At 34.6% G+C, this 20,268-nt stretch overlaps 2 protein-coding genes and 1 long non-coding RNA gene across 4 annotated transcripts; 1 reads left to right on the plus strand and 2 right to left on the minus strand.

Annotated features, from left to right (window-relative positions):
* Positions 1–5,667: 5,667 nt before the first annotated feature.
* LOC129872669 (uncharacterized) lies at positions 5,668–6,639 on the minus strand. The gene has a single exon (XM_055947599.1). The coding sequence runs from the start codon at positions 6,637–6,639 to the stop codon at positions 5,668–5,670; it is 972 nt and encodes a 323-aa protein (XP_055803574.1).
* Positions 6,640–10,855: 4,216 nt separating this feature from the next.
* On the plus strand, positions 10,856–14,257 carry LOC129873487 (uncharacterized). Of its 2 annotated transcripts, none has more exons than XR_008762727.1 (4): positions 10,856–10,946; positions 11,642–11,769; positions 13,126–13,219; positions 13,877–14,257. It is a non-coding gene; the product is annotated as an uncharacterized LOC129873487 (long non-coding RNA). The 2 variants fall into 2 exon arrangements; XR_008762726.1 differs by lacking the exon at positions 10,856–10,946 and adding an exon at positions 11,445–11,519.
* Positions 14,258–18,627: 4,370 nt separating this feature from the next.
* LOC129873186 (1,4-dihydroxy-2-naphthoyl-CoA thioesterase 1) lies at positions 18,628–19,692 on the minus strand. Its single transcript, XM_055948231.1, has one exon. The coding sequence runs from the start codon at positions 19,280–19,282 to the stop codon at positions 18,785–18,787; it is 498 nt and encodes a 165-aa protein (XP_055804206.1). The 5' UTR covers positions 19,283–19,692; the 3' UTR covers positions 18,628–18,784.
* Positions 19,693–20,268: the final 576 nt, after the last annotated feature.

Raw genomic sequence — 20,268 nt, forward strand, 5'->3', positions numbered from 1 at the left:
TCATATCATGAAACATGGGAAGTTGAGAAATATGGAAATTCCTTTTGAGAAAGAAAATGAAACACCTTTAAACCTTTGTATCTTGAGTCCCTGACCGAGGCAGTTTTCCGGCAGGGTAGTGGATGCATTGTGATCCCAACCTTTGTATCTTGAGTCCCTGACCGAGGAAGTTTTCCGGCAGGGTAGTGGATGCATTGTGATCCTAACCTTTGTATCTTGAGTCCCTGACCGAGGCAGTTTTCCGGCAGGGTAGTGGATGCATTGTGATCCCTTGACCACGAGGAGGTGGCAAGGATAATGAGATATTGTGATTGAGTTATATGGTCTGCAAGACCCCCATGTGCCTTGCTTGGTAGCACAGCTCAGCAAGTGTATACGACAGTCTGTGCGACAGTCTTGATTCCACCGCACCACCACATCATTGCATCATCATATTGCATTGCATTGATATTTGTGCTGCTTGAATTATCTGGTTAATTGTGATTATGAGCTGTTATTATGAGTTTACTTTACTCGCGTCAATATATATATAAATTGGCGGCACCGATGCCGGAGTGGGACTTTTCTGTATGCAGGTGGATGCGTTCCTTAGTTTATTTCATAGGTTTGATTAATTCCTTATACTCAGTCAGCTAAAACCTACTGAGTACATGTGAATTGTACTCACCCCTACTTCTGTGTCCCTTTTTGATGCAGATACTAGTCGGGGTACCCCACGTGGCAGTTAATATTCTAGCGGATTGTGTATTCTCAGATTAGTGGTGAGGTCCCAGAATTCGGATCGTCACTAGTCTATCTTTATTTTTCAGTCTTTTGTATCATTCAGAGACTTATGTTGTATCTTCAGATTCGAACCTTGTATTAGATGCTCTTTATACTTATGACACCAGGTTTTGGGATAATTTCTTCATTGTTTTTTTTTTCTTCTTTTTATTTAAATCGTGGCATCACTTTCCCCTTTGGGAGTCTTGTATGAGTTTTATTTTTAGGGTTACACATTAGATTGGGTTTTGAGATGTGTGCCATCATGACCTCAGTTTTTGGGTCGTGACAGTAGATGACCATTTTCGTCTTCTTCTTCGATCTTCTTTGCCATTCTTGCTGTTCTTGTGAAGATGATGAAGAGGCCAAAATATGTTGCTATGATGGTTTCCTTCTAATTCACACCAGCTTGTTTGCTCTGTATGTGTGTTTGTTTCCTTGAATAATTTGTGCTCTTCTCCTCTTAGTGTTGAAGATGATGAGGAGACCATTTGATTTGATGGATTCTTTCTGATTCACATCCGATTGCTCTGCATGTGTGTTTGTTGCCTCGAATTTTATTTTGAAGGTGGACCTTTCCTTGTCTTCTTTCTTTTTCTATCTTTGTGCTCTTCTCCCCTTATTGTTGAAGATGATGAAGAAACTCAGTGTGGTTTCCTCTGATTCTCATTTGGTATAGTTTGTTTTTGGTGTGTATTGTACTCCTCTGTTGATCTTGTTGCTTTTGTGTGTTTTCTGAAAGTTGTGAGATTTGTGATATGCCTTATTTGCCTTTGATTCAACTAAGTGTAGTTTGTAGACCTGCAAAATGAACAAACAATTAGTAAAGACATCAAACTCATTCTCCTTTTCTGTGTCTCCAGTTTCCCATTTCCTTTTTCCTCCCTTTCCTTCAACATTTCTTAATTCTTAGATACGGAATTTGACTCTTATCACTATTTAGGATTCTTCTCATCTGTACATTCAACTCCTCAAACAAATAAGCCTGCAGGGGACCCTCATCTAGGGCATAATTTGCTAAAGCATCTGCCAGTTTATTTGCTTCCCTTAGGGTATGTTTGAAAATGACATCCAAATTTCTTTTGTATTCCTCCACCTCATCTACCCAACCTGCAATATTCCATGGAGGTTTCCATTCTCCGTTCAAAATTCTTTGAATAGCTTGGGAATCTTTCTGGAAAATAATGTTATTTAGTCCCTGTTGTTTACAGTACTTCAAGGCTTTCAAAAGAGCCACAATTTCTGCTTCTATACTGGTGGCATAGCCAATTTCCTCACTCTTAGCATATATTAAGTTCCCTTCTGCATCTCTCACACAGTAACCATAGGCACTCCTCCCTGGGTTGCCTCTGGATGCACCATCTGTGTTGCAAGCATACCACCCATGTGGAGGTAGATTCCATCTAACTTTTGTTACCTTCACTCTTGCCTTGCCTCCCTCTAGCATTTGGATCAGATTTTTCCATCCAGGGGGGATAGTTCTAATTGAGGGATTTCTATATTGTACTAGTCTTTGGATAGAAACTATGACTAGATATATAACTGAACTATTAATCTTTCTATGTCCATGCTTGATACCATTCCTTCTCTTCCAAAGTTCCCACATTATAATTGATGGCACTGCAGCATAAACCTGTTTCAGTCTGTTAGTAACTGGTGCCATCCACCATTTCACAATTAGCTGTTGCAGTTGTACCCCCTCCATCCTTATTCCTGCAGCCTTACAGAAAAAGGACCAAGTCCTTTTAGCTGTCTCAGATGTTAAGAAAATATGATGTATAGTCTCTTCTCTAGGATTTATACAACACCAACACTTTGACACCAGAATAAAGTTCATCTTCTTTAAAACATCATCTGTAGGAATTTTGTATTTCCAGCATCTCCACATGAAGAAGGAAATTTTAAAAGGCAAACCCTTTATCCACATGAACCTGTAAATGTCCAGTTTTGGTCCCCTTTGCCTAATAAAATCCCAAGTTGATTTAATTGTAAATTCTCCACTTGTGTCCAGAATCCACCATGGTCTATCAAAGTCTCTTTCTTCCTTGGGTATGGTTATATTGTCTATTATATGATCAACAATATCTTTAGCAAGTACTTCCCTAAGTTTTTCTCTATTCCACCTCCACTGCACTATCATTTCATTAACATTTTGAATACTTGCATCATAAGTATTCCCTGGATTTACATAGTATAAAGCTCCCAATCCAGTCCAATTGTCTAGCCAGAAAAGTGAATCTCCTTTCCTCACTTGCCACCAGATTTGGTGTTCTATTAGGTCCCTGGCTTCTAGCATTCTTTTCCAAGTCTGTGACCCCTGTTTCCATTGCACCACTGTAGCATGCTCTTTCTTACAATATTTGTTGGTCATAAAATCTCTCCACAGGGAAGGTTTTGTCCTAAAGTTCCACCATAGCTTACAAAACAGTGCTAATGCCACATCATGTAATGATCTAACACCTAGGCCTCCTTCTGTAGTAGGAACACACATCTTATTCCAAGCCACCCAGTGTCTACTTCTGCCCCAAATTGTGTTGCTCCAGAAGAACTGAGCAAACATTTTGTGAATTTGTCTGATGATTCCAATAGGAGGGTTAACAGCTGATAACATGTGTATTGGCATGCTTTGAAGTACATGTTTAATAAGTATTGCCCTTCCTCCAAAAGATAACATTTTACCCTTCCATCCTTGTAATCTATTCATGATCTTAAGAGTCAAAGTATTAAAGAATTCCTTCTTTCTCCTACAATGATAGATAGGGCAACCCAAATACATAAAAGGAAATTCTTTTCTATTCATGCCAGTGACAATCTCCACTATTATACTGATGTCTCCTTCTACTTTATTATGCATATAAACAACACTTTTGTTCATATTAATCTTTTGGCCAGAAGTCTGCTCATATTTTCTCAAAATCCTCATTATTCTTTGCAAAGAGACCATATCTGCTGAAGTAAAGATGATCATGTCATCAGCATATGCAAGATGATTTATTTTTGGACTCCATTTAGGCATGCCAAAACCTTTAACCTGCATATCATGATGAAGTGCATTTAAGCTCCTTGTTAAGACCTCTGCTGCTAGTATGAATAAAGTAGGGGATAGAGGGTCCCCCTGCTTTACTCCTCTAGTAGATTGGAAGAATCTTTGTTGTTGCCCATTAACCAAAACAGAGACCAGTTATTGCTAACAATTCTATAGACCATGTCTATGCTCTTCTCTGAAAATCCCATGTGTCTGAGTACCTTAGTTAAGAACAACCAAGATACCCTGTCATATGCTTTTTCCATATCCAGCTTTATAATAACATTTGCTTCTTTTGTTCTTAGCCTTATATCAGATACTATTTCTTGAGTCAATAGTATGTTCTCCACAATACTTCTATTTTTGACAAAACCAGCTTGATTGAGAGATATAATATTAGGTACTTTGGCAACCAATCTCTCATGTAACAGTCTCGAAAAAATTTTGTTCACAAAATTGCTCAAACTAATTGGTCTCATATCAGAGAAGGTATTAACCATAAAACACCCCAGTAAAACCATCAGGTCCTCCTGCACTGTCACTATTTAGTTGGAAAACCACTGCCTTCACTTCTTCTTCAGTTGGCTCTGCTTCAAACATCACATTGTCCTCCTCAAAGATCATTCTGGGTAAGTGATTCAGAATTTCATAGTCCTTAGGATCTTCTTCTTTTGTGAACTGAGCAGTGTAGTATTTGATGGCTTCAGCACTTATTCCCCCTTCTTCTTCTATCCAATTCCTATCTTCTCCTTGAATTCTTCTGATTTGCATTCTTTTCCTTCTTCCCTGTACATGAGCATGGAAAAATTTTGTATTTCTATCCCCATCATGGAACCACTGCATCCCAGCTTTTTGTTTCCAAAATTCTTCCTCTAAGTGTAGATATTTGTTTAAATCAGCTTGGACTTTATGCAATTCTTGTCTGTTAGTAGCTGTTGGACAGTTTTGAAATTGATTTTCCTTTACTTTAATAATCTCTTCAAGAGTTTCAATTTCATGAAATATGTTCCCAAAAGTTGTTTTACTCCATTGTGTCAAAGCTACTTTCACTTTTTTCAATTTATGGTGAAAAAGAATGAAAGGATTTGCCATAAAATCAGCTGTCCAGTTTTGTCTAACTATTTCCATAAAACCTTCCTGCTTTACCCACCAGTTCAAAAACTTAAAAGGTTTTTTGATTCTTCTATTGTCTCCTGTATAAGAAATTAACATAGGGGCATGATCTGACCCACTCCTGGTCAGATGGTTGATATCAATACTAGAATATTTTGTTTGTAACATTTGATTACCCAAGCATCTATCCAATCTCTTGAAGATGCAATCCTCACCATTTTGACCATTCCACCAGGTAAATTTGCTGCCACTAAACCCCAAGTCTGCTATTCCACAGCTCTGAATACACCCTCTGAAATCCAGAATTTCATTGATGGTTACTGGAAGGCATCCAAGTTTCTCATCTTCTGAGGTTATTGCATTGAAATCACCCCCAATCATCCATGGAATATTCACTGAGGTAGATACATCTTCCATTGAGTCCCATAGCTCCAGTCTTTCATTTTGAGTATACTTTGCATACACTAGTGATATTAGCATCTCCTCTTGACTTCCTCTAATTCTCAATTTGATGGTTAAATATTGCTGATGGTCCATCATTACATGATAGTCAAAAATATTATCCACAAAAGCCCAAATCTTACCTGATATATTAGCCACTGCATGCTCCATACCCAGCCTTCTTCTATATTCCTCTATCCTGTCTGATTCTTGAAAAGGTTCCATTAAACCAATAAATCCAAAATGATGTTTTTGATTCATTTTTATCAACCTTGTAAAAGCTTTCTTGGTATTGACTGACCTAATATTCCATATAAGAGCATTCATCATGGTTTATTAAGTTTATTAATCTGCCTTCTAGTATGGACTCCACCCCCAGGTGGGATACTTGTCTCTCTTGATATCTTTCTTTTTTCTTTTCCTCCTCCTTTTTGGAGATACTTTGGTGAGATATCTCCTGCTCTAACAGTTGCTTCAAAATTGTGCTCTAAGGTATGTTCATCTAGGTCTCTGCTACCTCTTTCCATAATCATTTTTGATATTGTTGATATGCCATGCTCATGTTGCCCCTTACTGAGCTCTTGATTTTCCCTCTCCTGTTCTGTTCTTTTTTTTGTTGTTGTTTCTTCATTTTCCCTGTTTGCTTTATTATTTTCTTCTTGCTGCTCTTCTATCTGTCTCTCCACTTCCCACCAGCTGTAATTTTCTTGTGAAGTCACTTCTTTGTTATGACTATTGTATTTCCTTCCTTGCTCTATTTGGTTTAGATCTGGAGTCTGAAATTTCACCATGTTATCTTGTGCATCTAATATTATTTGTTCCCCTCTGCTTGTGGCTGTTGTCTTGCTGCTGTTTGCACTATATTGGTTTCTACTTTGACTCTTTTGTTTATCCTCCTGTTGCTGAAGCTTTGAAGCTGTAGATTCTGTATGGATTTTCCTGTTTGGTGACTGACTGTGTATTTCCTCAGGTAAGCTATCCTCCATTCTTGTTCTTGTGTGACTGCTATAGATCTCTTCTCCAGATTTGCTGCTGTCTTCTTGTGGTTGTTCTGTGACATTTGTGTTATTGTCTATGTCCTTTGTTGGGCTTTTATTAGTATAGAAACTCTTTTCTATCCATGTTCTAGTCTCTTCTTGTGCCATTTGTTCTTTATTTGTATTATCATGGTTATCTGCAGTGTCTTCCAGTACTGCAAATGCATTGGTATTTGCTACCTCCTTGCTCTTTTGTACTGGACTCACTTCCCCAATTATAATCCCTGATTTATCCTTTTTGTATTTGCTCCTCCTTTGCATCCATTCTTGCTTACCAGTATTTTGCCATCCCCTTTTCTCTTGATTGACTTCTTTGTTTTGTGTTTCTGTGGCAGTACCTCCTGTATGTTCTTTCCTGAGATCTTCTCTAGACTGTTTTGCCAATTCAGGATTAAGGATTCTACATTCCTTTTCCTCATGTCCTTGGAGTCTGCAGTGTTTGCAATATTTTGGTAAGTAATCATAATTTATCCTTACCCATTTTGATTTAAATATTCCTGATTCATCTTCTTCAGCAATGTTTATCCTTTTAGGTAGAGTTGCTACTAAATCAACTTCGACTTTGATTTTTGCGCAGCTTGGCCTTGTCTTGTTTGCTGTTGCCAGATCTACCGTTAGTGGTTTTCCGACTGCAGTTGCTATGGAAAACACTACCTCTTTAACAAAGAAATTTGGAGGCAGTTCAGGAAAGCTTATCCACGCTACAGCCCTTGAAGTTTCTTCCTTTGGATTGAACCATGGATTCCATATGAACGATCTCATTTGGCAATATCTGTCATGTACTTTTATGTAGTACACAAGGGTAGACATCATTTTAACATAGTCTTCCAGAAGATTTAGACGGATCAGAATGTGTCTTTCATCAAGCTGTCCTATGATTGGTACTCCTTTAATTCCACACTGCATTGGAATTACCTTTCTTAGTTCTTTTATATCAATGTTGTCATATGAAAACTTACCAACTACTGCATATTGTAGTTTCTCCTTTTCTATCATCTGTTGTATCTCATTGGATTTCCAAGCAATAAATGGTTCCCCGTTGATGTATGAGATTTGCTTTGGTGGGATTGTGAGAGTATCTGTATCCAGATTTGTGGGCTTGAATAGATTGGCATATGTTTGATTTTGTGTATTGGTCTTGAAATTTTCAGTATGTAATAATGTAGGTTGTGTGCTTAGTTTGTTGATTGTATTTTGGGTTACCGGAGGAGGTCTTCCTCTGGTTGATTCGGCCATTCCGGCCAGTGGCTATTTTGTAGTATTGTTTAAAAGGAGAGAGAGAATATGTGACGGCTAGGGTTTGCCTCTTTCCGTCGACAAAATAACTGTTGGTTCATTCTCCTTTCTCTACAAGCGGTAGTTTGGAGGTATTCACTAAAAACAAGTGATTAATGTGACAGTTAACGATTGATTCCCACAAGTAGGTCCAACTAAACATTTAATTATTTCATTAGATCCAAAACGTGTCCTCTTAATCCTACTTAGATTCTCAAGATTCATTAAAGCTCCACTAGTTAATTATATTCACATATGAAAACTCCATTACGCATATTTTATTCACCAACTCACTATGATCATTGTAGATGACAAAATATCGAAATATTTATTTTAAACTTGTGTAAAATGAGCATCACGCTCTCAATACTTTTGCTTTATAAAACATTAATTTCTACAATATTTAGGAATTAAACGTTATTATTACTAGTATTTTTGTAAAAAAATTTGAGGTTAGTGGAAAAATTGACACATTGAGAAAACAAAATAGGACACGAAACTAGCTAAAGCATGCCCAATGAATATATAGAGAAAAGTAATAAGGGAAAGCAATATAAAGTGTCTGCTGGGTCTCTAATTGGTCATATATTTCCAAAAATATGACGTGAAAGTTGTTTTGTCCTCCTCAAAAAGCCAAATTTTCATGCTTATTTTATTGATGAATAGATTAAATTGGTGAAATTACGAGGAAAAAAAAACATTTTTGGTAAAAAAACAACACTGAGTGGTTAATTTACTTTGTTGCTAATGAGAATTTATTGTATGTTTGGCGAAGCTTACAAAAGGTTAAATTGCTTTTTTTTTTTAATAAAAAAATATTTATTTTAAAGAATGAAGGTGTTCAGTCAAATTTGATGAAGAAATAAGTGGTTTAAGCAGTAATAGAAGTTATTTTTTTGTTAAGCAGAAGCTGACGAAATCAGACTCTCAAAATCACATTGCAATCATTTTTATATTAATATAATTCATTTTAAAATATTAATCAAAATTTATACAATTTATCAGCTTATCTCGAACGTCAGCAAAAAATATTACTAATACAATATAAATTATTTCAACAAAAGTGGTTGAGTGTTCCAACTTTCAACTAGTTGGGAATTGGGATGGTATGTTTGCAATACCCCACTAACAGGGGCGGATCTAGGGGGAACGTTTGCAATATTCCACTAGGGCGGATCTAGGATTCGAACCTCTTCGACAAAAAATTATATAGTATATATAAAATAAATTTTTTATATTTATGTATAAATATTAATTTTGAACCCCTGGATAAGAAATAGAATGTAGAACAGTGGTAAGAGCCTTCTCAATTGTCCCATGTTAAGCGTTCGAACTTCATTTTTGTTATTTCTTTTCATTTAGTTTCAGGAATCGCCACTAGCCTGGCCCAATATTTCACTATTAATTATAAATTATTTATTTTTAAAAAAAGGTGCTGGAATGGTGGATTTAATCCCAAAAAAATCAAACAATCCCAAAAGATCGACTCCTGAGTGAAAATTCAGGATCCGTCACGTCCACTAATGTATAGTGTCATTTATTTGGGAATAAAAAGTTTGGAATTGTTTCTTGTTTATTTCTACTTTCTCACTTTTGCAAATAAAAAAAAAGACTTTGAGTTTTCAAACTTAGTTTAGGGTGCGTTTTGGTAAGGGAAAAAAATATTATTCAAAAATATTTATGTATAATATAACGTAGTAAAATACTCCGAGAGTGAGACGAGGTAGGAAGTGGGTTCCCGGAATGGGATGATCAAGAAATGGGGGTTGAGAGTATTGAAAAAGACAACAAACTTGAAAGTTTTGATCGATCAAACATGAAAAACTGAAAAACCTCTATTTTTTACAAAAATAAACAAATAAATAAAGAAACTTATATTTTTAGAAAACAGATTTAGCTCTTTTAGTATGGACATGGCTTAAGGAAGCGAATGACTCGAGTTCAAGTAGTTTGGCAAAGCCGGCAAGAGAGATGGAAAGAGCGGATCGATCTCCTGCTCTCCGAATGTCGAGGGGGTAGTTAAAGTCATAGGGTGGAGAATTGTGAGGGGGAGGGTCCTTGCTCCATCAGCTAGAGCTTGACTAGCTGTCCATCTCTGATCGCTTGTCTGGAGGCGAGTTTACTCGTAGTAGGCCGGACCAACAAAAAGTGGAAGGTGAGCTAGATCGGTCAGTTCTGACACGATCGAACAAGCCAGCGTTGATGATAGGTTGAGATTGCCAAGCCTTTGAAACCAAAAAAAGCAGTGTCAGATGCCGATTCTATAGCAGCGAATTTTGGGGGAAAAAATTGAAATCGAAAAGAAAGAAGAGAAATTGGGCCATCTTTTCCGAGAGAGGCCGCGAAGTAAAGAGTCCTTGGATTATGAACCTTTGATGGATCTTGGACCAACGTATGGAGCGAAGAAGCTCAATCTTGCTTCTGCATGCCAGTCCGGTCCTCTATTGTATAGGAATTGCTATAAGGCCTCCACCGAGCGAGCTAGAGACTCTTTTTGTTTGGTTTAAGGGTTGCTCGCCCTACCGAAGTACCTTTAACACATGCACAAAAAAAAAATGTGGATGCGTTTGACGTACATGTGTTTATAATTTTGCTTATCATCTTAACTTCAACATAATTTCAGGAATTCAAAGTTGAAAATATAATTTGAAAAGTATTTCGAGTGCAATAGTATTTTCATGTGCAAATTATATTAATGGAGAATAAAACTTCAATTTCAAATACTCAATTTTACCATGTTAGCACTATAATTCTTCTATGTCGTAGTATATATATTACAATAACAATAATATATCCAATGTAATTCATGTTAGAGTATGTATGACTACTAGAAATAAGCTATTTTTCGACTATAACTATCGAGTACCGACTACATATACATAGTCGGAAGTTTGGATAATTTACCGACTACTGTAATCGATAATTTAAGATTTTTATTATTGAAATTTTAAAAAAATTTATCCGACTGTGATTACGATTACTAAAGTCGTAAAGTTTAATGAAATAAAGTCAATAAAATAATTGACTAGTTTCCGATCAGAGTAATCGAAAACTTGTTAAAATAATTAAAAATATATTATTAAATAGCGACTACCATAGTCGACCATATTACAATATTTTTTAATTAAAAATTAATGTAATTTCTCGACTACTGTAGTCGGGAAAGTAATATTATTTCTAATAATTAATTCATTTTAAACCTCTTGAGTTCTCTCACTGGCTATTTTCCACGACCTCGTCTCTCTCATCGCGGTTCTCTCACCATCGCAATTTAAGATTTTAATTTTCTTGAGGTAAGTAAAATTTATCTCTAATATTAAACATAAGCAGATCAAAGTATGATTTTAGAACCGAAGGTATTTTTTTCCTTTTCTCAAGGAAAATTTGTGAGTTGTTTGATAAAACAAAATTTCTCATCCCTGTGGATGCAAAATTTCTCCACAACAAAGAGTAAATTTCTAGATTTGGTTGTCATTTTTGGTAAGTTGAAAGATGTTTTGCTTTTGGTTGTTGTGGTCATATGATACAACAACAACCACAACCCAGTGAAATTCCACAACATGGGGTCTAAGGAGGGTAAAGTGTACGCAGACCTTAATCCTATCAAGGTAGAACGGTTGTTTTCGAAAGAACTCGGCTCAATAAAAGCATAAAAAGAAGGTTAGATAAGGCTAAGAAGTTCAAGTTATATAATATTTTTGTTTATTAATGGAATGACTAGAAGAAGATAAATGTGGGTGTTTTGGTTCTTATAGAATTTTTCTGTCTTTTCCTGACTCAAATTATTATTTTATTTTTGTTTTTTCCCGAATGGCTCAAAGCATTCCGTCAGTATATTGCATTATAGGGGAAACACAGTACCATAAGTAGGATATTGCATTATAGTGGAAGTGTCTATATAGTTATCTGATGCATTATTCATTTTTTTTCCTTAAGTCATGCCATTTCAGTTGGAGTAACTATAATAACCTGTTGCTTTTTCTTGCAGAATCTCCAGAACTCTCACTTTTGGTTCAGAACAAGGGAAAAAACACTGCCAGCATTTCTATTACGGCTCCTAAATTTGTAAAACTGAAACATAACAAAATTGAACTCCAGGGGAAGGAAAACAAGAAGGTACAAAATTTTACTAGTAGTATCCCAGAGCATTCTAAATTAAATCTGATGAATACCTAGGCCACCTTGAATGTTGACCTTCCCTACTTGAAACCCAATGAGCTTAAATGCCCCAAAAGAAGAGAAACTTTGAGGATATAGCTCCTTCTGCAGTGTTGATGTTCTCAAGATGGATTTGCTTATCGTATAATTATGATTTGCTTATAGTATAACTATGTTTTAATGAAATAAGAACAAGCTCAGTTTGACCCTTGTGTCTAATTATAAACTTAGTGGCAGCTAAGGTTAATTGTTAAGGTGTACACATACCTTTTTTAATTATTCTGAAGGGGGGAGGGAACAGAGGTAGAGTACTTTTGTGGTTTGTTACTCATTTTGTATGTCTAAGAGTATAAAAATACGAACATGTTTGTTTAGTTATTATTATTTGTGTTTTTGATTGAATTGTTGCTAGTTTGTTTAGTTAAATTCTCAACTATTTTTATTTGTGTAGATGAAATTTGCACATCGTAAATGAATGTATGATAGAACTCATTCTAATCGTGCGGGATTGAGGGTGAAATTTACAGACGGAGTTAAAGAATTTATTGCAAAAGCGAAAACTAGAAATGATTTTCTTATAGAAGGTACAATAAGGTGTCCTTGTGCGAAATGCAAGTGTGTCAAGTTATTGAAACCAAATAAAGTTGAATTTCATATTTTGAAGAAAGGGTTTATGAAATAATTATGGGGAAGGAACATCCAGGGCTAACGAGGAGGAATCTACAGAAGAAGAATCCCCAAGTGATGAATATGAAACAAGTGACGAGGAATTACTTGGAAGAAAATGAAATAAGTGACGAGGAAGAATTTGATAGTGATTATGAATCACATAAAGATGATTAACTTGTTTGATTTTTTCTGCTGACAAATTTTGATCTGAATTATGTTTTTGTTTGAGTATTTTTGTAGGATTAGTTTTTATATTTTATGATAATGGGATCTAAATTTTTACTATTTGAATATTCCTATTCCTATATTGGAAGTGCTTCTATTTTATGGTAATTCCTTATAAGTAGTTTGGTCATTTAAAGTGCAGGTAGCTTTGACGCATTATAAGATTTTTATTTGCATCTTTTCTTTGGGCCAATTATGATTTAGATGGCTTCCTGTGTCTCCTGATGTTGAGTAATCAAAAGTTTTAGAATTGTCTTGTAGTAGTTTGTGCACAAATTCCTATTGTTTCTGGACTTCTTATCCATATAAATTTTGATGTAGTCATGTTACATGAGTTAACTAACTTTGCTTGGATGGTTTGCATATTTTTGTATAAATGAATTCTACTATCTCTAAATTGCATAAGTTTTGCTACTGAAGGCAGCTAATATCGAAGGCGAAGCTTTTGGGGTTCACGATGGTTCATTCCAACTGGTGAAGTAATTTTTCAGTTTAGGACGTGGCAAGTGCAGTGGTATGTTGTACATATACTTCATCTACTTCTACCTGTACAAGTATAGTTAACTAAGCAAAACACACAGACAAAAATATATTTTCTTTCCTGAAGCATACTGCAGCAGAAATACTAGTTGTTCTGCTAATACTATCTGATTTACGACCTCATTGACAGCTCTATTTTACTTCATTATGCTGACTTTATTGTAGTTGTAAAGAGATAGGGATTCAGCAAATTATTTGCTCTGGGCTTTCACAATTTTTCTTATGTGTACTGTAAATGCCATATATCACTAAAATAGTTTAAGTTGTTGTACCTCACATCATATATTCAAGTTTTGAATTAGTAGAAACTCTGGTGCTCACTGGGTTTGTACTGGCTGTTGGAATTGTTCTGTTGAACATCATAGTTTTTATTTGTTAACCAATATGTATTTATAAAAATTCATATACTCTTTATGAGGTTCGCTTCTCCATGCATCTTGATTTTAAATTCAATTAACTGATACATTTGCTTGAAAACCATATTTTATTAGGTTCAACTCTTACAACTTGTAGTGAAAGATTATGACTCATATAGAAGGCGTGACGAATTTTTAGTGCTACAGAACTTTTATTTCTCCAATGCTTTTCACTTGTTCATTTGTCTATTTTATGCTTTGTTGTGTGTCTATAGGATGTTTAATTGAGAGATTTCTTTTGCTTTAAACTGCCAATCTACTCAATCTTCGAAAGAAATGGAAGCAATGAGAAGACAAATTTCAGAGCTGACGAATGACTTAAAACATCTGAAACTAACTTTGATAGAGTGCAGAAGTTCATGGAGAAACATATGGCTGAATATGATGATGGTGAAGAAGAGACTGACTCTGATGAAGAGTAGATTGTTTCTGGCTATTTAGACATTTTCTATGAGATTTAGATTTGTTTTAAACTATTTAGTTCCGTTTTGAATAACAACTGAATACTTATTAGATTTAATTTTGATGATGCTTGAACTTTTAGACTCAATTATATTGAATGGAATTTGAATGTTTAGGAATGTATTTGATGTTTGGTTTTATTGTTGATTTTTTATGGATGGATGGTAGTATAATTTAGAGGTGGTGAACCATATAAACAATATTTTTTTACATTAAAATGTAATTTTTTCGATTACAACAAGTGACAATATCATATAATTTTTTAAAAGAAATTTAAAATGCCGACTACAGTAATCGGAAGAGAATAATAAATTAATTATTTATACCGACTATAGTAGTCGGAAGATTAATTAAATGATTATAAATAAGTTATATATGCCGACTAAAGTAGTAAAAATACATATTAATTAAATATTTAATTATTTAATTATTCCGATGAATGTAGTCGTTATTTTTTTAATTAATAAATTATTATTTTTAATAGTTTTTCGAATACAGTATTTGACTATTTAGGTAGTTTAATGATCAGATCTAGTTTTATATTTTCCGACTACTGTAATCGGCGAAGTCCGACTACGGTAGTCGAAATATATTTTTCGACCTTCAATATTCCGACTACTTTTGAGTAGTCGGAAAGTCACCGAAAAACTCAATTTTTCGACTACATTCCGATCACTTTTGCAATCGGTAAACAACGAAATTCTAGTAGTGGCAAACGATACTCTTACCTGATGGAGGTACATAGACTATTTTCAAAAGACCCTTGGTTTAAGTGCAGCAAATCGAAGTAGTTGTGAAAAAGAAAATCTAACATTGGAGAAAACAATCAATTAACACCGAAAGCAGTACAATGCATCCAAAAAAAGAACAGTAACAAAAAGGAAACAATATGATAAGGGAAACATTAAAAGACGATGCGTCGTATTTGTTAATGGAAAAAAAAGGGAAAACTACACAAAATAGACCAATTATGAAACTATTTATCCAAACTGGACCCAACCCAAACTATTACCCTTAATAGACTCATGACTCAAATTATTTGTCCTTTTACCCCATTTTCTCCCTTTTAATTTCACGCATGACATGATGCTGACGTCAGCATCACTGCTCCTCTTTGATACTATTAGAGTATATTATACTCTGATGGTATCAAGTAGTTTCGCTGAAGCACTGTCTCTTCCTTCTTGATACCATTAAAGTATATATATACCCTCATGGTATCAAACATGTGTTTACGCCAGTGCCCCTTCCCTTGTTCCTCTTTGATACCATCAGAGTATAATATACTCTGATGGTATCAAACAATTTATCAAACAGTTTCTTCTTCATACCATCATAGGATAATATACTTTGATGGTATCAAGAAGGAGGAGACAGTACTTCATCAAAACTGCTTGATACCATCAGAGTATGTTATATACTCTCATGGTATCAAATGCGCGAAATAGTTAAAAACAATGGGTATGAAAGTAATGGGTATCCAATGATAAATAATTTTCTTTTTTGGGGTATAACAATAATTATCCCCCCCCCCCCCCCCAAAAAAATACATAACTACCAGAACTAGACGATATATAATTATATGAATTACAATCAATTAAGATATTACATATTGTGCAAAGAAACACTAAACATAATGAGATTAATACTAGGAATGAAAAGCAGCTTAAAATAAGGAGATTCCTTAATACTGGTGATAACGGAATTAAACGTATATCAAAACGTAATAATTGCTAAAAATTATTACTATTGCTTTAACTTAATTAAGAGAGATATTTTGAGGATATAACAAATTATACACAATATAATTTAATAAAAAACTGTAAATTTGTTTAATATTTTGGAAACTAGTTATAAAAAAATTCAATTACTTTTAAATATGGATTGTAATTTGTATGTAAAATCCTCTATGGGAATCCCGTGTCTGTCGGCCCAATTGTGGCGAAATAGGCCCATGATGAAGTCTCCTTCCACGTCAGACGCTGGACCACTTAGGATTTGCAACAAGTAGCCTATTTTACATGTGATATTCAAGTTTTGGCCAAATTTACTTATACGCCTCCTCCCTCTTCGTGAATTGTAATAGTAAAATCAGACATATAATACTCCCTGCCTTCGGGAGAAAGTAGTGATGATTGCCATGAATGCTGCTCTCGAGCGAGTCGATACAAAAATTTCGAAATCAAAATTTATCAAAAAATGGGGGAATTAAGCCAGTGAGTTTTCCAGTACTGAAAGACGTGACTTCAGGAGTGGATTTCGGAAGGAAAGACTTCATTTACTTCATGCAAATTGAAAATTCGCTCACACCTGTCTTTGATCAAAGAAGCCACAGGTTTAGGTAGAAAGTCTCAATTCCTATCCGCCCAAGGTAGAGAGTTCGATTTCAAATCCAACAAAGAGCGGATTCTCTTGCAGCGGATACGGGCAGGCCCCTGAGCCTATTGATTCAATTCCAGCCACAATCATTATTGATTCGCCTGGGAGGAGTTCAACGTGGGTCATTTGGTAAAGTGCATTAGAAAAAATAATATTCATATTAGTTTTGTGTATTCCTTGTATTATATTTGGTACATCTTTTTCAATCTATATATACACTTTATTTGATAATAAAGTATGTATAACACAATTGCCTCTCAAAATCTTTCTCTATATCCTTTCCACTATGTTTGTGGAATTTATTTTTGTAAATAAATATTATTTTTTAGAAATTATGCAATGCATGTTATTTTTAACACACCAAATAAAGCACTGCATAAGACATAGGGATAATTAAATTACCCAAAAAAGGGTCATTCGCTGTATAGGCATGGATAATCAATGGTGGAGCCACCTTGTGACTAGGGGTTCATTCGAACCCCCTTCGACAGAAAATTATATCATTTATAAATGGTTAAAATATTTTTTTTTGAATATAAAATAAATGTCGAACTCTCTTCGACTAATTTGTGTGTCTACTTTTTGAGATTTTGAATCTCCTTATTCAAAATTCTGGCTCCGTCACTGTGTATAGTCAGTGTATATTTCATGTATAGTCAAGCTATATTTAGTTTTGAGTGTATCGTAATGTATATTCAGTGTATAGCTCATGTATAAGTAATCTATATTGTATAGTCAGTATATACTTTCTATGACTTTTTACAAGCTATATTATATAATCACTGTATATTTTCTATTATTTTGACTATTTTTTATATAAATAAAACATGATTATATTTATTATAAACTAATTAGTTTATTGTATATATTTGAAATTATCCCTAAGAAATACCGGTAAGGATTCTGCATATGACTATGAGTAAACAGTTCTGCATATGACTATGAGTAAACAGTCTCTGCTACTGCACAGAGTCAAACCGAACCCAAACTACATTGAGACAGAAAAAGAGAAGCTATTCTGCTGTTTATCTGATGTTCAATGGGAGTTCTGCATCATTATAGAAAGCCTGCGAAGTCCCAGTAATATTATCGATTAGAAGAAACAAGAAATTCAAACCTAAAGGATATAGAAACAAGCCCCAAAAATGAATCATGAGGGAAGCAAGTCCTAAGTAGCAAATGCTTGAGCCTTTGAACATTTTAAAGTACTCTCAATGTGTCTATACATACATTAATGAGATTTAATACTTGATCAGATTTTGAAGTTTTAATTACCTTTGCAGTGCTTTGAATGCTACACTTAAGCTGCCAATCTGATGAGTTGGTATTACCAGCATACACACTGGTGAAGCCTCAATGAAGTGACCAAACAAGTAATGATTTAATGACGACTTCTGGATGTCAATGAAATTGCTAGAAAAAACATCTTCTTACAAGGTAACTATTTTCATTAAGGAGTTCAAAATATGAAAAAATAAACACACGAAAAATCCAAAAAGGTTCAACATCTAACTATATATACACGGTATTATTTTAATTTTAACCATATATAGGCAGTGTAATTTTCCACCGAAGGGATTCGGATGAACCCCTTGCGCTCACTAGCTCCACCCCTAAGTGTTATGAGTTGCTGTGTTTATCTGCCAATCACTATTACTGAGTGTAATGCTAGAGTTTCCTCCATCAGACTGGGACATCAGGGAGGTATACTTGGCCAACTATCTGTTAATCTTCTTGTTTAGATAAAAAATAGTTCTGAATGAATAACACGGGACGGTTATAGAGGATTCCATCAGCCACCCAACAAGAGAAATGATGGATGGATTAACCTGCTTGCTTATTAGAGAAATGATTTTAAGGTTTGCTATTATTCCAGAAATCACAAGAGGGAGCATTTTAATGTTGCTTATGTTGAGGGACCAAACCAGGTTAGGTTCAGCACCACTTTCTCTATAGAGTTGTCATACACACAACTCACTCAGTAGTGTTGTCACACAAGATAAGGCAATAACTGATGTTATCTTCTCATCTTTCCTTCAACATCTTTTAGCCTGGAGTAGTATATGATTTGTTCAAGTAAAACTTTAAGAAACATATTAGGGGTAAATCCAATGTAAGCCACAAATCAAAGAAAATATCAGATAATGTGGATTAAGGGCATGTCAGGACAGACAATATCAAGGGGTTTACAACATGTTTTACATAACCAAAACTCTCAACTCTGCTTTATTGTCTTGTTAATCTCTACAGTTTTGCTTACAAACAAACTCAATTAAACTTGATCATAACTTAGCATATTTCTTGAGATTCACAGCAGCATCTTTGGCATTTTCAGGTACAGACATATTGACCTTAAGAGTAACTCTTGATGATGCTAACAAAGTCTTGTTTTCCTTTTCCTCATTAGATGGATCAATCTTCCAAAGACAAACTTCCCAAACATGAATACTTTTGCCAGTATTGATTGGTGCAGCCTCAGCAAAAACAAGGTCCCCTAAATGAGCACTCTTGAGATGGTGTATGCTGAGATGAATTCCAGCCACCCTCCGAAAACCAGAAGCCATGTGTGCTCCCATACTTGCCAGAGACTCAGCTATCAGAGCTGAAACTCCACCGTGCAGCACCTTAAATGGCTGACAACACTTGTCTGTCACAGGAAGACGACCAGTGATTTTGTGGGGTGTGATTTCTACAAACTCAAAGCCAATCCCATGAAGTGGAATATCTAAAACTCTAGCCTTTACCCCTGATGATGATGATGGTGGGGTTGAGGGTTCCATATTCTCTGTTATCTTTTTCTCTCTTCAAATCTTGAAAAGAAAAAGCCTATGGTTCCTTCAAAGTTAAATACACAATAAAGTTTCAATCTTGGAGTCAAATATTGTGAATCTGATAATGTTTATGGGAATCAAGAATCTTGATTTGAAGTGCCAGAGAAGAACCAGATTGAAGATGAAGATAAATATACAATAAAGTTCCAATCTTTGATTCAACTATTATGAAATTTTGGATCTCATCTGTTTGTGAAAATCAAGAATCTTTGATTTGAAGTGGCTGGCAGGTAAGAGGCAGATTGAAGATGAAGATTTAATGATTGGGGTTTGGTTTGCCGTGAGGAGGAAGAAGGTCAAACATTAAAGTTTGTGGTTGGTGGAAGATGAAAGGGGGCGGTTTAGTCCTAATATAGGGTTATTTTGAAACCGGAGGAGTAATAAGTTTGGCCTATCTCATCTTCTTTTTAGATTATTTAAAAAAAAAAAAAAAGGGGACCCTTTTCCTTTTTTTGATAAAATTTTAATTTTAATTTTTCACTAACATATTTAAGACTATTTGACATAACTTTAATTTAGAATCATAAAATGATTTTTTTTATTCTCTTAAATTTCGTGTCAAGTCAAATTAAGATATTTTTTTTAAAACAAAGAAGATTTTTTTTGGAAAAAGGGCCAAGAATACCCCGACCTATTGGAAATAATTCAAAAATATTCTCCTTTCACCTTTTAATCTAAAAATACCCCACATTTGCTTTTGGTTCAAAATACCATTTTTTCATCTTTTGATCTAAAAATACTCTCAACTCAAATTTAATTGAATTGAATTCTTTTACTAATTAGTTAATTCTTCTATCTGTTCTAAAAGACAATTTTTTTTATTTATTCAAATTCTTAATATTAGCTCATCCCAAAATATTCAAGTCTAACATAAAATAAAATAAAAAATTTATTGTGTAAAATCGAAGAATAAAATTATTATTCTTATTATTAAA

Source organism: Solanum dulcamara, chromosome 11, assembly GCF_947179165.1.
Source record: "Solanum dulcamara chromosome 11, daSolDulc1.2, whole genome shotgun sequence".
NCBI lineage: Eukaryota > Viridiplantae > Streptophyta > Magnoliopsida > Solanales > Solanaceae > Solanum > Solanum dulcamara.

Coding starts and splice junctions, on each gene's coding strand:
- LOC129873186 (XM_055948231.1), bottom strand. CDS start 19,282: ATGGAACCCTCAACCCCACCATCATCATCATCAGGGGTAAAGGCTAGA.
- LOC129872669 (XM_055947599.1), bottom strand. CDS start 6,639: ATGCAAAGGAGGAGCAAATACAAAAAGGATAAATCAGGGATTATAATT.